This window comes from Sturnus vulgaris, chromosome Z, assembly GCF_052056855.1.
Source record: "Sturnus vulgaris isolate bStuVul1 chromosome Z, bStuVul1.hap1, whole genome shotgun sequence".
Classification (NCBI taxonomy): Eukaryota; Metazoa; Chordata; class Aves; order Passeriformes; family Sturnidae; genus Sturnus; species Sturnus vulgaris.
Window position 1 is genome coordinate 53,307,953 of NC_142283.1, and position 22,611 is coordinate 53,330,563.

At 34.6% G+C, this 22,611-nt stretch overlaps 1 protein-coding gene across 5 annotated transcripts in view; it reads right to left on the reverse strand.

Annotated features, from left to right (window-relative positions):
- The window catches only part of RIC1 (RIC1 partner of RAB6A GEF complex), a 46,497-nt gene that overhangs the window by 23,212 nt on the left and 674 nt on the right, over nt 1-22,611 (reverse strand). For all 5 annotated transcript variants that reach the window (XM_088156805.1, XM_088156806.1, XM_014876921.2 and 2 more), the window contains exons 2-3: nt 13,385-13,492; nt 9,177-9,253 (exon numbers count right to left, since the gene is read on the reverse strand). In XM_088156805.1, the coding sequence (XP_088012931.1) occupies nt 9,177-9,253; nt 13,385-13,492 (185 nt within the window). The remainder of the gene's footprint in view (nt 1-9,176; nt 9,254-13,384; nt 13,493-22,611) is intronic.

Here is a 22,611-nt window from a genome sequence, read left to right on the forward strand (position 1 = left end):
GGTGGCCGTGAAAAATTACAGCGAAAAATGAGAAAAAATATTTTAAGGTTAGTTACTCTACCACCAAAAGATGGCAACTTGTATAAATTTAAATTATTAGCATGTTTGGTTTGCATTTTGAACAAAAATTAATTGTAAAAGGCAGCTGCCTTATGAAAGATCTAGCCATTCATGTAAGCTAGCTATCATGAACTGACAGGAACCCTGAAAAAAAAAAAAAGTAATTTCTTTTTTTAATAATACTAGCATGGTGAGGTTGTTGTGGTGTTTTTTAAAACTTACAAAACCCCAGGTGTTTGGAGATAGGCTTTTCAACCCACGTGGACATACAATTCCAGAGTATACTTTCAAACTAGATGAAATTACTCTGGTTTATCAACAATCAGTGGTACAACGGAATCATGCAAACAAATGGCAAACTGAGATGAAAGTGTTGAGTAATGCAGAAATGTTACAGTTAGGTAAGTATAAAACACAACTTAACATGTCTGTTTTAACTGACCAAAGTATATAACCAAGTGTAAACTCAGTATTTCTGTGCAGCACAAATTACAAAGCCAGAATGGTAACAATATGGTTTAAAAGACATATTTTGGAAGAAGAAAAATGTCAAGTCTCCATGTTGGCTGGCTTTTTTTCCTTCAACACCTTTGATAAAAACAATAGCTTGCAAGAATATTTGAATATTTTCAGTTTCATGAGACAGTTTTAGCAAGTTGGTCACCACCTGTGGCATCTTATCTTTTCCACGGGGGCACTATCACTCCTGTCCCAAAAAGGGTTCTTTATCCAACTTGCAAGAGGCCGATCCACAGAGAGTTCAGGTACGTCACCTTTACTGAAACTCAAAAAATGCCTCCATTTCAATGTATTGCCAGTGATTATATCTAATTCATCAATTTAAAAAGAATTTCCTAGTATGGGCTCAAAGGAGGTGCTACTGAAAGTACACTGTGTTCATACAGTCCACATCTGCATGAGTCAGCCTTACTGGCTGAGCTCCTTTGACCTTTAAACGAAGAATGCACACAGATGACTGAGGCAGGAAAGAATGTTTGGTCTGGGTTGCCACATCAGCATCTGCTGTGGTTGCAGCCAAACTTTAAGTAACTCACTTTTGCACAAGAATTGAGAGGAACACGTTCCAGTGACCAACCATCTGCATGTCAAATCAAATATAATCATTGCTATTTGCATGGCATCTGTTAATGTAACTAAGCCTGTGAATAAATCTCTTAAAACTCAGAACTGAGGAAAATCTGCAACCCAAGAAAACCTCAAATATGGAAAGATTAGGGATACTCTTTTTAAAAGCCCCACCACACCAAACTTAAAAGTATCCTAAATTCAAGAAAGAGGCAACACCATGCAAAAGCAGTCAGATAGACTACCCAACTGATAGGAAGGATTTCCTTGAAGTTTGTTATCTGAAATGGTGGGAAGTTCAGAGAGGAAACAGGACACCAGCCAGCTCATTTTTTTAGGTGCACAGTACTGCTTTTATGGCCTCCACTAACGGCACAGCAATTAAGTCATACAACATGACACATGGACAAAATTCACTCAGAAATAATATTAACGAATTTGTCACTGCTACCAAAAGCATCTAAGAAATACTGAAGAAGTTAATTATAGCAGAATCTGAAAGCATGTACTTAAAGATTTCTTTATAATTGCAATTAAGGTATATAACACATTATTTTTAAGTCTGTTCTAAGTATTTAAAAATAATGTCCAGTGTTTTCTGCTTAGTAATGGAGAATTCTAGTCTGGAGACAGAATTAGCATTAAATTAATATTTAAGTTTCCACTGTACTATTTGGGGTAATCATATTAATATAGTTAACAATTATTGGTGGATAATAGTTTAGAAAAATTCAGATATGCTCTGTGTCAAAAAAATACAGCACTTAAAAAAAAATTGTGGCTAACGGCAAACAATGTATTACTTAAATAAACAAACAACAAGGTAGTAGCATCTATTCTAAGTAGCTAAACCATGCAAGTAATGGAGACATTTCCATTAAAAAAAGATGAAAGACTTCAGAGAATGAAAAATTATTTCTAGAACAATTGTTTGATACAAACAAGGTAAAATATTTTTATATTACTTTTGGACTATGATATTCTTAGTTGTTCCTGATAAAATGGCTTCTTCAGTAGTACTTGGAGTGGGAGGGAAGGGACAAGAAGATTAAAAATCATCATGTTTCAGCAATTAATGGCAATATTTATATGACAAAACCAGGACAGCGCTTCTAAAGTAATTTACATCACCAAAAACTCAAAGTTGTTCTCCTTTAAGGCAAGAAGGCAAAAAAACTGACAACAGCATTATCATTGCATTAGCACAATTACACAATGTTTACTAACCGTTTTACAATAGTTCATGTGAACACTTCAGTTTATGTTCACACTGAAAAGCTGAGGACTTAATTTTTTTATACCTGATTCAAAGAACCTGCATCATCACCTGTGAGCATTGATTTTCATGCAAATAGCATCGTCTCACTCCTAAACTTTCAGCTCTTCATCACACAATGCAGCCAACCACCAAGGATTATATATGTCTGTCTGGATGCAGAGCTGTATTCATATAGACTGGCAATAGCTGCACCAATAAAATTAAAATGAATTTATTGTAGCAATGATAAAGAGTAAATGGTTAGAAAAGTAATTCTTAGTACAGCCTTTACTACACAATCAGGTGTAGTAGCAGACTTCTGCAGTTTGAGAGAAGAAACAGCTAGCTAGCATATTAATAAACTATTCATAAAAAACAGCTAAATGGTTTACCAAATTATTACTTGAGTTGCAAAGATATCCCGACAACAGTTACAGAATCATGGAATCACTAGGTTGGAAGAGACCTTCAATATCATCAAGTCCAACCCCTGCCCCAACACCTCAACTAAACCATGGCACTGAATGTCATATCCAGTCTCTTTTAAAACACATCCAGGGATGGTGACTCCAACATCTCCTCGGGCAGACCATTCCAGTACTTGATCACTCTTTCAGTAAAGATTTTTTTCCTATCATCCAACCTAAATTTCCCTTAAATTAAGAGGTTAAAACCTCTTGAACCACATCAAGAGTTTGCAAGTGCCATAATAATTAATAAAAAGTTCTTCAGCTAATCTAGTTTTAAAAATATATTTTCCAAACAATGCCAAAATCTTAGGGAAAACCACAATGGTAAAGTTCAACAGAAGCTTAATTCTGAGCAAAAATTACCTAGTAAGTTAATTAACAAAACACCTCATTGATTACCCTTGCAAAGTTTGAAGTTCAAAACCTTTGTACATACTAATCTTCAGTCCATTGAATCAGGAAAAAAAGTGCACTGATGAGGTAATTTACAGCACCTATAAACCATCAGGCTAAAGAAAAGAGATAGCTTTTAAAAATGACAGAAAGAGTAAGATATGAATAAAGTAACCAGGTGTATAAGCAATAATACAGCATTCTAAATCAGCATATGAAATAGTTTCTTCACATATTCATACTGGTTAGATAACAACTTTAATTTTTAAAGCACTTTCAGAAACTTAATAATCTACACCATTGAGGTCTCATTCTAAATTTACACAATGTTCATATCACTCCCCAGACGCAGGCTTCATTTGAGGATATGAAGAAACCTGACACAAAAGACTCTAATTAACACATTTAGTTAATTACCTATGTAAAGCTTTTTGATTTTGTCTTTTTTGAAAGGCAAAAATATCCTCAGCACTAAGTCACACATGCTCTACAAGTGTAACAACTTCAGTTACACTTTTGGCAAACCTCTAAACTGAAACATCAATAAGTTCAGTACAGAGAAGCCTCTACTATCATAGTGTTACTCATCTCTTCACTGCCAAACAAACATAAGAATAGCTGTACAAATTTTTTTGGAAACTCCTCAAAAAGTGACCACTGTACCTTGCCACAGCTTACAAAGCTGCAGATTTGCTTCTAAGCATTGTCACTTTCCTTAAGCAATCACAGGCAGAGACAAATTTTATTTTAACATGCTACAATCTTACCTTACATACATGATTTTTCATGTTTTGTCTTGTAGACACTTTAGTAATTGGGTGGTAAAACCAGACTGAACTAATTGAAGCAGGACTTTGTACTTGTGCTCACTGTAGGAAAATATTCCAGAATGTGGGCTAATGGCCAATACTGATTCTCTTCCAAATCTGCTGTGAACTGGAGCAAAGCAACTAAGAGCTAGAATGAAACTGCAGACTACTCTGGCTCAATTAAAAAAAAATCAAACACCATACAATTACTGCTTCCCCCCCCGCCCCACGTTTTTAGTCTCACAAATTAGACAGGAAAATACAAGTTTTCATTAAGCATAAATTATAGTTCACTCCAAGAACACAGTGGCAAGTCCTAGCCAAATATCAACTGTGTCAGAAACATTTTCTTTGACAGAAAAACTACATTCCTAAAATATCACAATTTGATAAAAACTACCAATGGATTCCAGCAATAAAAATAAAAAGTTTCGTTTTTATATATAAATATTCACACGTTGCACTTATGGCATGAGCACTAGTTTTATCATACAAATCCAGGAACAGGCTTTTACATGTAATATTCATAATACTGAATAGGTTAGTTGACTAATTCTTACTACAACAACATGAGTAGATTTTGTATAGATTGAATCTCTAAAGGCATAAAATAGTGTTTAAGAAGTTTCCCTTCTTAAAGTATTTAGCATATTCTAAATTTCATAAGAGCTATGTCCTCAGTTACTAATACAACAAACTTCAACAGTTTTGTGGGCCTCAGCCACAAATGTTAATTTGGGATTTCAGTACTTCTATTAGAACATTTCAGAATATAAAGACCATTACAACTGGTTGATATAAAAAGGAGAAAAATCATGCCAAATGTGCATTTTTAAACAGAAAATCAATTTTCGTAGGCTCTGATTCTGTCTGGTTCAAAACAAACAATAGCAGGGTGCAAGGGAAGTTCACTCAACCTTACTTTCCAAAATCTTTATATTTCATAATACTGAAAGAGAAAGAAAAGCAAAGACTCTGGCACTCAAACAGGATGGCATCTCTGTCTCAATTCACACTTCAGCTCTTTTACTAAATGTGTACTGATAAGATTGAGAAAAGAAGAGACACTTGGTCCTGAAAATAAATCATGCTGTGATTAGATATACTACAATGCAAACTGAGTTATAAACAGCACAAGTGTTTCTGTCACTTCTCATACAGTTTTGTTTTGCTTTCTACCTTGCAGCATTTTGTTTAAATTGGATGATAAGTGCAATTACAGCTTACACAACACCTGTATGCTAGAATAGCTCTGTTAACACATCAAATACAGGCAAGCTCTCCTGGACTATCTTCCTCAACAGCTACAAACAGTAACAATTCTGTATAAAAGCAACTATAAATTGGAAGGACATTTTCTCCACAAACATCCCTCTCCCATACAGACAAACGATGAATGATTTTGACTTTCAGCAACTCATTTGATCTTCTCTTCAAATCAAAGCTAAACCATTATCAAGCAAATTTTAAAGCAGCTATTAAGAAAGTACCAATACCACATGAAATTACCTTACTTCAGTTACCAGTATCCCTATCTTAAAGACTGCAAAAAACTACTGAAGTCAAGAAAGGATCTATCATGTACCTAATTACCTGCTTTTGTGACTACCCACTTTTTCTTTCATTTATGGTAAAATATACAGACTTGGCTTAAGTGAGAGCTAAGATGACAAGAGAATCTAAACACAACCATTCTCAATATTTTCACCTGCAGGTTAACAAACTTAGCTGCAATTTCAACTTCAGGATACTGACCAAACCAGGAAATTTTGCACTAGACCAGGATTTTGTTGCCGGTGAGGATGTTACTGGTATGTATTTCCAGTGCACGACCACCTCGTTATACTGACATGAACAGCTTAAGAATTCTGTGTAAGAAGAAGTTGTATTAAGAGGGTTTCCCTTTCTCATTGTAGTCATGACATTGGAATTCTGTATTTCTGCCAAAACTGGCCATTATCATTTAAAGAAAGGCTACTAAAGAACTTCATTCTGCTTACAGAAAATTAGTAGATATGAGTAGTTAATAAACATTAAGAATTAGTCATAATTTTAAAAAGCAGAACACGACTGAACATCCATCACAGTTTTTACTGATTGTTTCTAGCAGCCGTCACTTTGCCAATGCAAGGACAGACACCCTCCTACTTTTTGCAAAAGTCATCACTCTCTCTCTCTCTTTGCCTAGCATAGGTAAATAAGAATTAGTCATAATTTTAAAAAGTAGAACACGACTGAACATCCATCACAGTTTTTACTGATTGTTTCTAGCAGCTGTCACTTTGCCAATGCAAGGACACCCTCCTACTTTTTGCAAAAGTCATCACTCTCTCTCTCTTTGCCTAGCATAGGTAAATAACCACATAAGATAGAGCTGGAAGAGTTCTAATTAATATCTCCATGACAGTTAAAATGTTACAAGCAATTGCTTTACCATGAACTATAAGATTTATACAAGTATCCCTGAACAGTCACTTCATGCTTTTCAACTTCTCAGTGTAGCTACTCAGTACTACTTCAAGGTCACCATTTTCTAATGCCAGTCTTTTATCAAACGCCAACTTGCAAACTAAGCTACTAGAATCCAGAGCAGGGGACAGGGAGGGGTAAAAAAGGAGATAGGCAGGTTTAGTTTCCCCATCAGGTCAGCAACCCGACTTCACTTAAGGCACAGCTGCATAATCACTGCTGCCAACATAGAGGAAGGAGCCAAGAACACACTGTTACAGGGGGAGAAAACAGTAAGATGTCCCCTTTCAAGCATGATGCAAGTCACATACAAGACCTTTCACTGATCTGTAATGGCTTCAGGGTGAAGAAAACTAATTTGGTACTGTTCAGTCCAGCAGAAGTGAAATCCAAGCATTTCATTGAAATAATACCTTTGGAAAACGAACATATGCCAAAAGAAAGACAAAATTTTGAATTCCTGCTTTGGGTATCATTTGTCTGTTTGTTCATTTCAGACTGGAGGGCTTTTGTTTGATTAACGCTCTGCCAAGAATTTGCTCTACAATATAAATTAGTGAGACTGCCTACAGGCTGTGCACTGTATCTACACCTGCAAAAAAAAGTTCATTCCATTTTAATAAATTAAAGAATCATTTGACATTAATCATAGGAGACACAGCTCACCCACAAATGACTGTGTCTTTCTTTTGATCTAATATAATCAGAAAAGTAGTAATTTTATTTAGGTTTTCAAAACTGTGGGCTAAGTATAGACAAACTAGTAATTCCAGTAAATTCAGTGGGATCATTGGTCTTCTTAAAGGTAAGCACATGCAATTAGTCTTTGGAGACTGTGAGCAACCTATTATAAACACACCAGGGACAAATAGCTTGTCCTATTCATCTACAAAATTTGTATTATAGCCCTTTTTGGACTATACAAATGTATTTTAAAACCCTGACTGTTCAACACACAACTAACAACTAAAACATGCATTTTCAGGTCAACAAGTCATATCAATGCATAAAGTTTTATGTAGAAGTTAGACTGGTTAGTCACTGATGGCTTAATAGGTATTTTCAAGCCTTCCTACAAGTGATATTCTAAGCAAACATTCCAAAGCTTCTTTTACAACTTTTACCATGTGTTTTATACATATTTCCGTAAGTTTTCAGATTTTCCCAATTAAAACCTCCCACAACTTTCCAAACAGAACAAGAAAAACACAAACTACTTGCTTAGTTTTCTCCATTATGTAATGTACAGCTAAGAATATACTGCTACTATTATTTATTTAGACAAGTTGCAGCAACAGGTTGTCTGCCTTTTTCCCTGATAACAGTAAGCCGGATGTGAAGAGTCAGTTTGAAAATTGCTATTCAGCTCTCCAAAGAGACAATAAAATAACTTGTCTACATTATTCTTAAGTTTCTGGAAAATAGAAAAGTAAATTACAACAATAAATTCCAGTTAATTCCAGAGCTTTAAGGGCTATTTCAGAGGTCAAAAGTTGCATTATAGCCACAACATACAAAAATTTTCTAATCACTAAAGGAAAGTTCACCTTGAAATCATTTACTCATTCACTACCTGCTGAGTAATTTCTTCCTACACATATTTGTGAGAGAAGGCAGATTTTGAATTTCAATACTACTGAAAACCCCCTTTATGTTCGTCTAATGTTCATGGTTTAACATTGACACTGAAAAGCGAAAAAAAGTCAAAATGTCTTCCTCTCACATGACATCCTAGATTATCCAATACTCCTCAGAGATGACCATGTGGAAATACCCACGATTCAAGTTTTAACTCTTTTTATGAATATGCAAAAAAATAAACTGACTAGTATTATTGTAATGATGAAGATATATAGAGGGACATATTAAAAAAAGTAGTATCTAGCCAGTTAGGAATCAAGAGTGTGTTATTATTTGCATGGACAAATTCAATCCAACCCATGACTAAAGATTCTGCCTATCTAAACACACAGACATATACTCCAAGTTTTAATTTGTCCTAGACATTTTTGTAAAATCCAAAATCAGCTAAGTCAACCACAAATACACCCAAAATACAGTCACATCTTAAACGCATAAGATGTATTCTGTCGTTCATAATAAGAAAAATAAGATGAAATTGACAACATAACACATTGCATCAAAAATACTTGTACATTCTCACTAAAAAGTATTCATTTGCTTTCAAAATACTGGGATTTTATTTCCTATTTTTTCAAAGAAATCTCTAAGTTACGAAACACTGTGGACAGGATCTATTTTTGAATTACACCTCAACAGGTCCTAAGACATGATTTTTCAATTGAGTTATTCAAATGGAATTATTAAACTTTGTTGCAGATCCTCAATGCAACAGACTACCTCAAATTATAAAATAAGACAATTTTAACCCTGCTATTAAGTATTTTGAGAGCTTGTAAGGTAGACCTAAGGAATTATACTAGCACACGGCAATCTAATTAAACATGACTTCTCCCCTGTACTGACTTAAACTCATTGGAATAATGGTTCATATACTCATCAAGTGTTAAAACATACTCTGTAAGGAAATATCTTTTGTCACAAAAACTGCTTAGGAGTTGTCTAATCGTATTTTTCACATTGTGGGGATGCAAAGTTTAAAATACTTACTTGGGATATATTGGCTCATAAAGATACTTGTCTCTTGCTGATGGGATTTCAAAAAATAAGATGTATCCATTTGCAGTCTGAAAGAGAAATACTGATAAGATACATATCTAGTCTCAGCATGAATAATATCTGTTAGTCTTATGTGATTTCTGTGTAGGTCTCATATACTGAACTCAAATACACATTCATCTAGACATTTAAAATACTGTGCGTTGATATTAATTCCAGGTAAAATCCATACGTGCCCTTAAAGTCAAGTGAATAGATTAGGCAGGAGGTCGAAAAATAGAAAAACAATGCTGTTTATGCACAAGTCCATCAGAAATTTTCCTCTAATTCATACAAACCTATAAAACCTGACATCTCTTTCAGATATTTAGAACCTGGGCACATAATCCATACCAACTACATGAATTAATGCAGAAAACAAAGCAGAAAGTGGGAAGTACCCGAATAAACTCTCCACATGTTTCAACACATACAGACATTACTGAGTGCAAAGACTTTAGGCACTGGCTCTCAGTGTTGGTCATCCAGGTAGTTTCCAAAAATCCTCACATCATTTATCTTTAGCTACCACAACACCTGTAATAATTCAACTTCAAGCCATATTCTGTCATTCTGGAAGAATGACTTCATATATACAAGGAACAAACACATATCATTCAGTTACATGACATTCCAGTCATACCTAGAAGCTGCTTGCATAAGCAGGAAAGAAGCAGATGACCAAAACGTTAAGTGTTCAAAGAAGTGTTGTTTACAACATTAATTTATTTTCCAGACAAACTGGTAAATGCATATTGGTTAAATAGTGTTTCCATCCAATTATTTTAATATAGCTGGACATGTATCCAAAGCAGTGGAGACAAAAAGCACTGAAATGAACAGTTTCACATGTCTTTGCAAGATTAGTTTCCTTTTCTTTGAATAGAGAAACACTCTTGTTAGCTTAGTGTATCATTTCATAGATGCCATGGCTTTCCTCAGGCAAACATTTTGCTTTAGAAAATTTGTGTTTTGGCTTTTTACTCTCATTCAAAGTGAGTATCTTTTTCAAGCAAGAATAAAATCTGAACCATAATGGTGAGCTCGAGACAGAGTGACAATAAATGGAAGCTTTTCTGTGTGCTCTAATATCATGTTCAGGTATTATGTGGTAAAGAAACGTGTTCATTTCTAACATCTTTACAGGTTCTTTCCATTACATCATTAAATATTTAACCTGTAAGTTATCTTATCCTGGAAAGTAGAGTAAAACAATACTGTGAAGTATCTTTATACTGATATTAAGGTACATAGGGCCTTACTGAACACTATTCAAAGCACAAAGTTGCTATTGTTACAGGTTCATTTCTAAATAGAACCCTAAATTCCATCAAGAGGGGGATTGAATGCAGAAGCATTCAAGTACAGACTTCCAGCAAATTGATCATATTAATTTACAGAGGTTTCATTGCTTTAAAAATGTCTGAGTGAAACTTTTAATCATCACTGTCATCCATTCCCTGATCATTCTAAACTTTGACAGAAGTATAAACACTGAGAATCTTGCCAAGGTTTTCACAACAGGGTTTCTTGTATGCTACCAAAATTAATAAAGCACTGCCTTAGCTCGGGGAATGCATGCTGAAGAGCAGTCTATACTGGAGGACTGCCTGTAACATGGGAAGGACCAAAATGCCTCCTATACTTCTCCATACTGAAACATCTTGACCCAATCCCTAAGTTTGATTTACGACTAGAATTAGCTACCTTGGATCTATGTACTAATCTAGACAAGAAGAAATATTTCCTATTAACAGTGGAAAAATTACAAAGGCAGCAATATGAAAGAAGAAACTACAAAATAATAACTGCCTAGGAAATTTGCTAACAGTTGGACAACAGAAGATACTAGCAGAAAAAGAAGTTAGCATTTCTAGGGGATAGTGACAGTGCAAAAACTGCTTAAGCTTGTTTAACTGCATGATTTTAAAACTACTTGAGGTATTTCATAAAGCCTGATACAGTAGCCTAAAGTCTGCCTGCAGTACAAATAATCTTTACCTCAAAGCATACGCAAAGTGATTTGTTTTCATAAAGATACTATGAATATTTGGGCTGTCAGAAACAAAATACGTGGTATATCACTGGTCTGGTGGACATAAAATCCAGACTACACTCCCCATCATTATGTCATTTAAATAAAAAAAAAAAAAAGAAAAAGAAAAAAAAAAAGAAAAGAAAAGGAATGTACCACTTGGCTAACAAGTATATACTAAGCCTTACATTCACCTTCTTAAGAAAAGAAGTTTTATTACAGAAAATTACTGCAATCAAGTACTCGTAGCATAGGTAGTAATAGTTGAGAAACATCACCTAACTCAGCTTTCAAACAAAATTTTTAGCTGTTGCACAGGACTTCAGCAACTAAGTGAAGCTAATTCAGCTCAAAATTACTGTTTTTCTTCAGTAAAAACTTGCTTCACTACTGCTCCTTCATTTGAATGTGTTAGTTTAAAAAAGAGGAAAAATATTCACTTGGACAGAACTCTCCTTGGAGATGAGAGCATTATACATCTGCAGAACACCTTCTTCATTGAGGTCAAAAAACTTTCTGTCTCACTATAACAAAACCAGAAATATTGTAAATGTGGTCTTTCAGTAAGATTCACTAACTATTCCAAATTAAACTCTCTCTCTCTCTCTCTCTCTCTATATATATATATATTTAAAGTAAAACAAATAAAAAGAAGTAAAGCAAAACAACTTATGCCAAAACTACCATAACAAACATGCTTGACTATATCATTTGTATACATATATCCAGGGATAAAATATCATCCTAAGAAACAAGAAAAATATTAGAAATCTTAGTACACTCACTACTTTATAAGCAATGACCATTTTGAACTTTAATTCACAGAACGTTTGTTTACAAACTGAGACCTTATGGGCATTTAGATTCTGACACTATCTGCCAAAAAGAACACTGTACATTTAGTTGCAAAACTAAATTGAAAAACTAAAGTTGAAAAACTTTCAAGTGCAGTGACCGAAGTGTCAGAAACTAAATGTTATCTGACCGTCAGCTAAACCACAAAGTCTCTTGAGCAAATGGATCACAACATCTCAGAAAACCCCTCACAATATGCAAAGTACTTAAGTATAAAAATTCAAATTTCCTCTGAACTACATAAAAGTTTAATTAAAATGTGTTTGGATATACAGGCCGCAATATAAAATTGAAGAATTCGTTTTGACTCATAGCAAAAATTGCAGAAAGCTTTCTGATCTTATTGATAATTATTAGTAGTCACTGAGAATATAATGGCACTAACATAAATACTTGACTTCATTGATTTAATGAGATACTTTTAGACAATTTAAATATTTTAGACTAACTACTTACTTGCATTAACTTGCATTACACAAAAGAAAACTGGACCATGGGAAGATTAGCTGATTTATGATTATCATGATATTGCTAGAGACATGAACTACTCCATAAATCACCTGGTGTTTTCCACTAAGATAACAGTATCTAATTTAAGACCTGGTCCTAATGTTAAGACCTGACCAAAAGACACTAAGAGCATTATCTCACATTGCAACTCTTATAAACTTTACTCCCACCTTTCCTGTGTTCACCTTGCACCTCAAACTTTAAAAATTGCTGCTGAAATAGTCCATAGTGCTGTGAACATAGCACCAGCTATTAAACAAGACTTTATTTCCATGTAAGACAAGATCCCGTTTCTAAGATTCTTAACAGAAGGGCTCATGTATCACTTATCACTGCCCACGTTTCTGTGTCCACAGTGACTTGCAATATTTTTTAACCACCAAAAGCCAGTAATAAGGCCACAGTTTAATCTCTTAAGACTCACCTTTAAATATCGTTTATCAAGTTAAATATGATTATGCCACCTAAGTCCACAACTACTTCTTTCATTCACATAACTTTACATTACCGTATTATTTGTTACCAGATTACTAAAGTAATGAGATACTGTATCACCCCTGCCAATACATCTAACCATTTTTTAAGATAAAGAACTGTAGTTCATTCTCACAGGGAAAAATTAATGAGAACTACAAAAGAAAGCTTCTATCATCTAAAAATTCCTTGGTACCATTATATATTTTTGGAAGACAAGAAATTGGTAACACAAAACTCTATTTGCAATAGTTTAACCAGAGTAAGAAGGAAAAATTCTGCTTACCGAAACAGCTATCATTGTGCTGTCAGGCCGCCATTCTGCTTGTTTGTAAGGTCCAAACTGAGAAGCTGCTTTTGAAAGTTCCTTGTAGCTTACGATTAATACACTTGGCTGAAGGAAAGAAATATAAAAAATTACATCTCATATCAAGAAGGAATTGGATGTTTTATACGTTGTGCTATACCTATAAAGAACTATGTCTCCTTAACAACTATGTGTTTCCCTCGAAGGAAACACCTCGAAGGAGGTTAAAAAATTAATTAGGTATTTGACAATCCATTAGAAAATGGTGCTTTTAAAGAAAGTCCATGGAGAACTGCTGTGACACTGTCATTCCTCACCTCACTTTCAAACCCACATTTAAATAAAATACTTAATTGCATAGAAAGAAGTCATTACAGAGTACAGAGGTAGTTTCAACTTAGATAATGATGCTTAAGATGAACAGACCCACCTTAAACAGGTTCCTATAATGACAAGGACTATAAAATGAATTGGGATTAAATATTCTATAGAATATTTGGTAGAGTCCATTTGCTTAGTTCTGCTAACTGGGTTGGCCATTGTATTAAATATAATGATAATCAGGAAATTTGTTTTCTAGAACGGGTTGTCAGAAACTGCTGAAAATCCACCTCTACAGTTACCTGGAAGGATTTTGCAAGTAATAGGTGCATCTATTAGCACCCTTCCTTCTGGGAGGGGAGAAAAGCCTTGGGTGATGAAGACCAAAGCTACCATAGGTACTAAGCCTTCATTCCCTTTCACAAATGCAGTCGAGAGCTGCAACACAAAAACCTAATGCAAAGCTACCTTTACTTGCTCTAGTGGTTAGAAACTTTCATTGTCCTGAAATATACTGCACAACTGTTTCTTGCTCTTGAATCAATAATAATTTTCAGCTCATATGGGTATTTCCCCTTCCATTATCCTCCAACCTGGGAGGTGGAAGTTAAATTACAAAGGACACACTTTTTGGTTTGTCAAAAAAGTCATCCCTCATCTTAACACCATAAGCTACCCTAACTTTATCAATTTTAGTTTTCATTCAGATTTGGAACATTGAACATCATACTAGAAAAAGCCCACTGACAGGGAACTGAGAGGATACAGAGTAATCACTCATTTTACTGAAATTACCCATATCATAAGGCAAAGTTTCCAAACACCACTACGACCACAGGTGACAGAAGTTTACTACTGTTCTTGCCTTACTTGATAGACCAGCAGAAGCACTACAACAAATATAAAACCATTAATTCTATCCACAAATTTTGTGAGTGTCTGCCACTCCAGAATCTGGTAAGTATCTACTACAATCCTATTTGGAATCACTTCAGTTCCCTTTCAGAAAAAGTAGAGTTACAAATAACCTAATTTTAAAGTATGAATATTAATTTTAAATAGTATAAAACAAAGCAATGAAATGTTGTCATCATGAATGTTAATAACAAGCTGAATAAGCATCACATGGGCAGCCTTAGCTTTGGTAAATTTACAGTATGACTTGGTGGCTGCTAACAGCATCATTCTTTAAATTTCAAATGCATACAGAACTGAATTATAAAGTTAAACATTTATGAAGCATAACAAGCACACTAATCTTTACCCTAAGAACTATTTGCACCAGGTTTTTCAATTTGTGTGGCTTCTTTTTGCATCAAATTATCTAAATTAAATAGACAACTAATTACTCTTACTAGCAGACTCTTGTTGACTGCTCTCAGTGAAGTACACAGCCTTTCACTGATTGGTTTGGAACCACCCCAGCTGCCTTAGATATACTGAGAAAAAGTAGTGTCTTGGTAATCTGCATCATTAGTGCAAACCTGGAGATCATTCTTAAAGCATTTTTGTGCCTGAAGCATTTTAGCAGCTGGCAAAATTAGAAACTCAGTAATACACAATTTTCTTTCTATATTACTACTCTTACAGAATATAATTACAGTATTTATAGTGTAGAATTCTTGTGACATTGATTCACAAGAAAGCTGCTAATACACCTTCAAAGCTGGAAGAAGATTCTACATACACATCAGCTACAACATTTTTACAAATTGATTTCTAGGCTTTGCAACTCTCAGGTGAGGACTTAAGGAGTTAAAAAGGAATGCTTGCACTCATAATGTTATCTTTTTCTAATTTAAGGACCTTCTTATTAAAAAGCAGACCCACTTTGAATTAAATACGTCAGAAAGGCTACCTAGATAGAGGTTAAATGAGGAGTTATTGCACCAATACTATTCATTTCCACATACTCCACAGCTAAAAAGCATTAATTCAGATGTGAGGAAAACCCTAACATACAAATTTACCTCTCTGTTTAAAAGCTTTCCACAATCGTCTGGATTAACAAAGATAGAAGGAGAACTCAAGATTCTGTTCTGCTTATGCATGAGAAATAGTAATTCTACATCTGAAGTAATTTATTATATCTGAAGTGACTGACAAGGTATAATGGCACAGGAATATTTCTGTAAACAGGAATATATATCAACTTAACTACTTGACCCAAGCACAGCAAGCTACTCAATGTACATTTTAACAAACAAAAACACCAAAACAAAACAAAAAGAGGGGGGAAGGCTAGTTAGTTAGATACTCTTCTCTTGTTGTTGTAATTCATACTCTGTATAGAAACAGTAGGGGTTTAGATTCTATTAACTAGAATTTTCCCTAAATCTTTACTTTTTTTTTCTTCTGTCAACCCCCCCCCCAAATCTTCATATAAGCTTCATTAAAATTCCATGGTTATTACTCTTCACACTTCTGTATGCAGCTGCTAAAATTATAAAGAAATGTAGCTGAACTCATCTAATTAATTATGCCCACTGTCTCAAATAAGCCAATAAAATAATCTTTCTGTAAAATGCTTAAAATCCACTTGCTGAAATATTAATGATAGAGCCAAAGCTTTAGGAGAAACTGGATTCCAGAAACATAGCAAAGGACCTAACAAACAAAGAGCTGTCTAAAAAGAAGTAAAAATTTGTTTAGAGAAAAAAGTAACCACCTTCAGTTGTTAAGGAAGAAAGAAGAGAGCAAGGAAGTCTCAATACAAATTGCAATTTAACATTTAAAAAAGCTTCCCAAAATAGATAAGAAGCATATCTAGCATTTTTATATCTGCTGCAAAGAAAATCTAGCATTTTGATATGGTACATTTTGTCTCTCAGGAGGAATGTAAGGTCAGGCAAAACAAAAGCTGCCACTCAGTTACAAAAGTAACTGTGTCAGTGGATACTTATAGGATAAGAAAAATGGTGAAAAGAAAAATAAGAAATGGAACCTTAAAAAGAATATAGCATTACTATTACTAAAGTGTAAACAAACTCCGCAGTGCACTAGTTAACAGTACTGAAAAGAAACAGAACTTCTTGTTCTCACAGCTAAATTTTATCTCCTTCCATCAGTCAGCTACCTTGGCTATCTCTTGACAAGAACATGTCCCACATTTCTTACTTGGAGGTTTTTCTGCTCCACAACAATGTTTTTCTAGCATTAAATATGCTTCTTTTTTACTGATGTATGATTATAACATGAAAGCAAATCTGGTTTGCATTACCAGAAATGACTTGCACTATTTGTAAAACAGTAAGGTAGCAAGACAGCTCTGTCAACAAAGTCACCGAAATTCAAGTACCTAAAAACTCACAGTTGTTTCATTGTCAATTGTACATTAAGAATAGCTCTGGACTTTCCACTGTGAAATATGAGCTCTGTATTAACATCTGGACAAAATATCTATACAAACAATTTTAAAAACTACAACACAAAACACCACAGTCAAACCCACAATGAAATAATCCCAAATTGTTACTGTTTTACTTCATTCTACCTGATCTAGTACATTAACTTGCTCACTGACCAAGTGTTAGCAGCATAACCTATGTCAGAACACTTAGCCATGTATAACATAGTTTTTATGAAAAAATCAATTAAGGTATACAAACCCTGCAGCAAATACTCTCAGAAAACTCAAGGGACATTATCAATTCCCTTAACACAAGCATTGTACCACATTTGATGTAAATTCAAATCAAGATGATATTTAAACCTGTAACTAAGATGTGAATGTTGTTCTGCAAAGGCCCCCTTTAAAGAGGACAACTAGCCTTGAACAGACTTGAACAACAGCCCTCCCATGAGCAAGTGTCCTAATTGAGATGTTTACAGAGTGTCACAGAAAATGACACATTAACCAACTGGAAAGAGGTACAATCATTTGACAGAATATAAAATAATTTTTAAAATAGTTTTCTTAAACCAGATTCTCTGGTTTAACTGCAGGTTAATGACAAACTGTGCATATTGTTGATTTTACAAGTAGGTCAGCAAATACAGTAGAAAACTACTGGACTAAGTCTGAAAAGCAAACACACGACCTGGCAGCACATACACAACATGGTCTTATGTACGGGTTTGGCTTTCTTTATCTAACATCAATCTAAGAACCTGCATGGCTGTGAATAATCATTAAAACCTAATATTCTCATCCCCTGACTATATATTATTCCAGACATCGAAAGTCCATCTCATTGAGGATAAAGAAGCAATTTCTTTGACAAACACAAACATTCTGTTTAGTTTTATATGCCAAATGCTTCAATGCTTCATTAAGCTGCAGGCATAAGACAAAAATCAAAACCGCTTTTCACATGAGCTTATGATCTAAGTGACAAAGACAAGGCTGGGAGAAGACAGAACAAAACAGAACAGAAGTCTGGTGGCACTGTGCACTTCATTTTGTCACTATATGGTCTGTGCTTCACTTTAAATGCTGAAGCTTTGTAAAATTACAAACTAATAAAACAGAAAGGTTACATGGAGAAAAGCAAGCATATGCGCATAAGGAACAGAAAAATTCATATAAATAGACCACAAAAGGCCATTTTGTCAGTAACAGAGATAAAAGATGATAACAAATGAATTTATAAAAGCAAGGTTAATTATAAAACCGTAACTCCTTTAATTTAATTTTGAAAGTGTTTGGAAAGCTTAGAATCAACCCTGAAGAGTAATAACTGAGAATGCCTTTTCCCATAATGTACATAATTATGACATAGCTTTCAGGGGTCATCTATTTTATAATACAGGCGACACTGAAAGCCTCGAAGTCCTACTGAATAACCACATGACAATTCTGGATTTCTTTGGATAAATTCATCAACGTAACATTTGTTTCATTATGTAATGGCAAATGCATCTTTTTAACAGAAGCAACAGCACAACTGTTACTGTTACTGACAAATAAAAAAAATGGCCTTCTCAAAGAAGTGTCTAAAGGGCATAAATAAGAAATTAGCATTTCGAGGATTAAACTACTAAGGAAGAAAACACAGCAGAAGCAGTGGGATATCTTAACTTGCACTGATGCTATATGTATCATAATTGTTCACAATACACAGCCAACACAATTACTTATATCAAGACATCTGTTGTCCCATTCTGCAATCAAATTCTAGGTAAAAAGACTCCTCAGGTTGTATCGAATTCTATTTAGAAAACGCCAGGCACAATAATTCTGTAAATTGTTCTGCTTACAGTTCTGAGATGAAAACAATCTTAAAAGCATAGTGAAAACATTTCTTTTTAACAGCCTTTTTAAGTAAAAGAGGACTACAGAAACAAGTCCAGATAATTTTAATGCATTTACTAATATATCTTATGAACTCTATGCACTGTGTCACAAGTAACTCCTTTTATAATGCAGCAAAATTCCATGTTATGGAGATCACTTCCCCAACAGAAGTCCAGTCCCCAGTTTCGTCCTATTATATGCTTAGATTTAAAGCACACATTGACTTCAACTCTAATACAGCAACTGCTAGAGATCGAAGAGCACATATGAGACTGTGAGAGCTGTTTGAATATCAATTTAGTAACTGTTTCAAATGAATACCAACTACTTGGCAATCTAGGATTCTGACATGCAGGCTTTCCCAAAAGCTTGTTTTAGTTCATTTAGGTGTTCTGATTCAATATCAGATGATTAGAAAAAAAAGAAACAAAAACACATGTTCAAAAACCAAGAGTAAATGTATAATGTATATCATAAGCTGAGAAGTATATAGCTAATCAAGAATTTTCTTGTGAATGAGCAGATTGGACAAGCTACTCTTGGTTTCAAAGGGCTCACGAACCTGGTTTTGACTGACAGAGCGACAGCAGATAGTCCCAACAACCTACAGGAGTTTTCATTGAATATTCAAGGCCAGTACTTATTCCTGTCATTGTCACAAGTTTGCTAATACTAAAGAAAGGAAACGCTGAACCATATTTATACATACAAATACGTCAGCAGACTATTCTTGCTGCACACAACTCACTTGTTAAGGGTTAGGCAGGGAACTCCACTCATCTGTGATACCTTCTTCCTTAGCTGCACTACCTCGGCCCTTAATACCTGGAGCTTTATGGGTGAACTTCTAGAATTCAAGAGATAACTAAACCAATTTAAAATTGAAGCCACAACTGTCAAAGGAGCAACACTTTCAAAGGGCCAACTACAATGTTCCTTTGATCCTTTCATCAACTACATAAACAGTCCTCTATTTGTTCATTAAGTTTAACAGTCCTGTAAAAAGACATCACTAGTCCACCATAAGCTCCATTAAAATAGAGGCACAAGCAGGAAAGATCATGACATACAGGACTGCACAGCTGCCTTGTGAAACTTCATCTTCAGTTCACAAGTCAATCTATCAAACAGCAATTATCTCATTATAGCATTTCAGAAAGGTTCTATCATTCATTGATGTTTGTCATTTCAAGCATCCAAGTACTCAAAAGTACCCAAAGGACAAGCTTTTCAATGCTATCAATGAACATAGTTATGTTGGCCCTTACGGAATTATTCCCTTAAGGAATTATCCGTGGTACATAGACCTAAAACTTCTGATTTAAGGAAAATGCTTGAAGCAGAAGTCTCCACAATGGGGTGTATTTAACAGAATCCAATCGGGAGCAAGAAAGGATTTTTTGTACTACTAAAAAATAAAATAAAGTAAAAATTTTAAAATGTGTTCATTTTGGCATTACCTCATTCTTTTTTCTTCCTTTTAAATCTCTGGAGCAGGCATCTAAGAGATGTGGCTGGTGCTCAGAGTCAACTAGTGCATTAGAGCATTTGAACAATGTTCTTAATAACATGATTTAACTTCTGGTTGCCCAGATTTGCTCAGGCAGTTGGACTAGGTGACGTACGTAGGTTCTAAACAGACGAAATAAAATTAGACTATGTTGTGTACGCTTGATAATGTGTATACTAGTGCAGTAGCACATGCATATAATTCATAAATAAATTTCAACATATGTGGGGGCTGTACTCAACAACCTTTCACCAATACTGGTGCATGAGGAAAATCATTCACCTGAGTGGTCTTCTCTATCCATAATCTAATCTCTTTTAACATGTAAAATAGTCAAGAACTTTTTGGCTCAAAAACATTAGCAGAATTCCATCTGTTTTTTTTCAACATCAGTTACCTGGTTTTGAGTTCTAATATCTATTCTGATTCTAAAACAGGAACCAATCCACACTTTGGGATCAACCTTCCTTAGTTATACTATTCCTTAGCACACAGTAGGTGAAAAAGACTTTTAAACATTACTATGTCACCTTAAAAATACCATACTGAACGTAAACTCACTCACCTGGAAACATTTCAAAGAGCTCCGTTCTTGAAAATTTCAAAACAGAACTTTCCCAATCTGATCACCTCATTCTTAAATGAAACCTTTGATAAATAGCTGAGATAGTAACAAGTCTTAACAAGAACACCAGCCTAAAGGCTTTTCTGCGACAAGAAGTCAAGTTAGTGCAACCTGACTAGAATTTATCCCTGTTCCAAAGACCATATTGTTGACAAATTAAAACATTTTTCTAGAATGCAGTAATTTTATTTATCAATTCAAAGACATGCTTTTAAGCTTCACCCTCAAAAACAAACAAGAAACTAAAAAAAGAAAAGCCTGTGGAAAAAAAAAAAACAACAAACCGCATTCAGGACCCCAGCTATATATATAAAAATAATGCAAGAAATTCCCCATTAAAAACTAACTTGACCAAAACCTTTATTTCTCCAGGTTTTTGATAACAGCCAGTTGTCCACAGAGGCCATGTAACATGTTGTTCAGTTTAAGATCAGTCAGTGATCAGGCCTGGCAAAGTCGGCACCTTCCTCAAAAGCACCGATTACAAACTGAATCAAAATCTATCTAACCAAAACTCTTTTGCACCAGGTGAATTCTTTTAGTGCTCTGTCTGTAGCCAGTCATACAATGTTTAACATTTCAAAACAAGTCCAAGCATGCAAGCTAATGAACCTTGTCCTTGAGAACAGACCATAAAGTAAACTACATTCTAGACAACAGTGCACATCTTGAAAAGCATTTCATGAGCCTGTTGTTTTCTATGTCTTTCCACATAAAATACCAGTTCTGCTGTGTTGACAGACTACAACTACAGGTTCAACAGCTGGCAAAAGCTACAACATAAAGTGTACACTTTATACACACTGTGTGCCACAAACCTAAGAAAACAGAGGCCAGATGATGATGTTCACACAGCAAAGTTACCGGGCTGATTATGTGTTAGTTGGATACCTGGCTTTTTAAAAAAAGCATCAGCACCCCTGCCAGGAACTAGTGAATAGCCTTACTGAACACAATAAAAGATGAAATATCTGCATAACTAAAACCAAGATTTTAAGGCTATGACTGTCATTTGACATCTTTCAGTATCAGCTTTCTAAAACTGGATTGCTGGTTTTCCCTGGTAATCTGAGATGAACTTTATAAACCACCTGGATCTAGAGATATTTATAGACAGATTTAGGGTCTAATCTAGGCAGTATTTAAAAGGATCCAGCACCAAAATTTAAAGTCAGTATCACAGTTTTAAATGATCGGATCAAGTTAAACTGACAAACAGCATTTTTGCTACCACACTAATACAATGTGAATTAAAAGCAAGGCACTTAATGTCAATTATTTACACATTTTCAAACTAGATATAGCTAGACCAGCACCTTCCATGCAAAAGCCATGGCTTCTGTGCTAGAGACAAGTCTTCTATTAGAGCCACAAAACCTTTAAACTTTCCATAAAAGCAAAGTTTGTGAACTTCTATGTTACAATATTCCACGCAGTGACAGCATTTGTTCTGTCTTTTACAAAGAGTGTTTCATATCTCCTATATTCATATATTCCTTTATATAAAACACAGA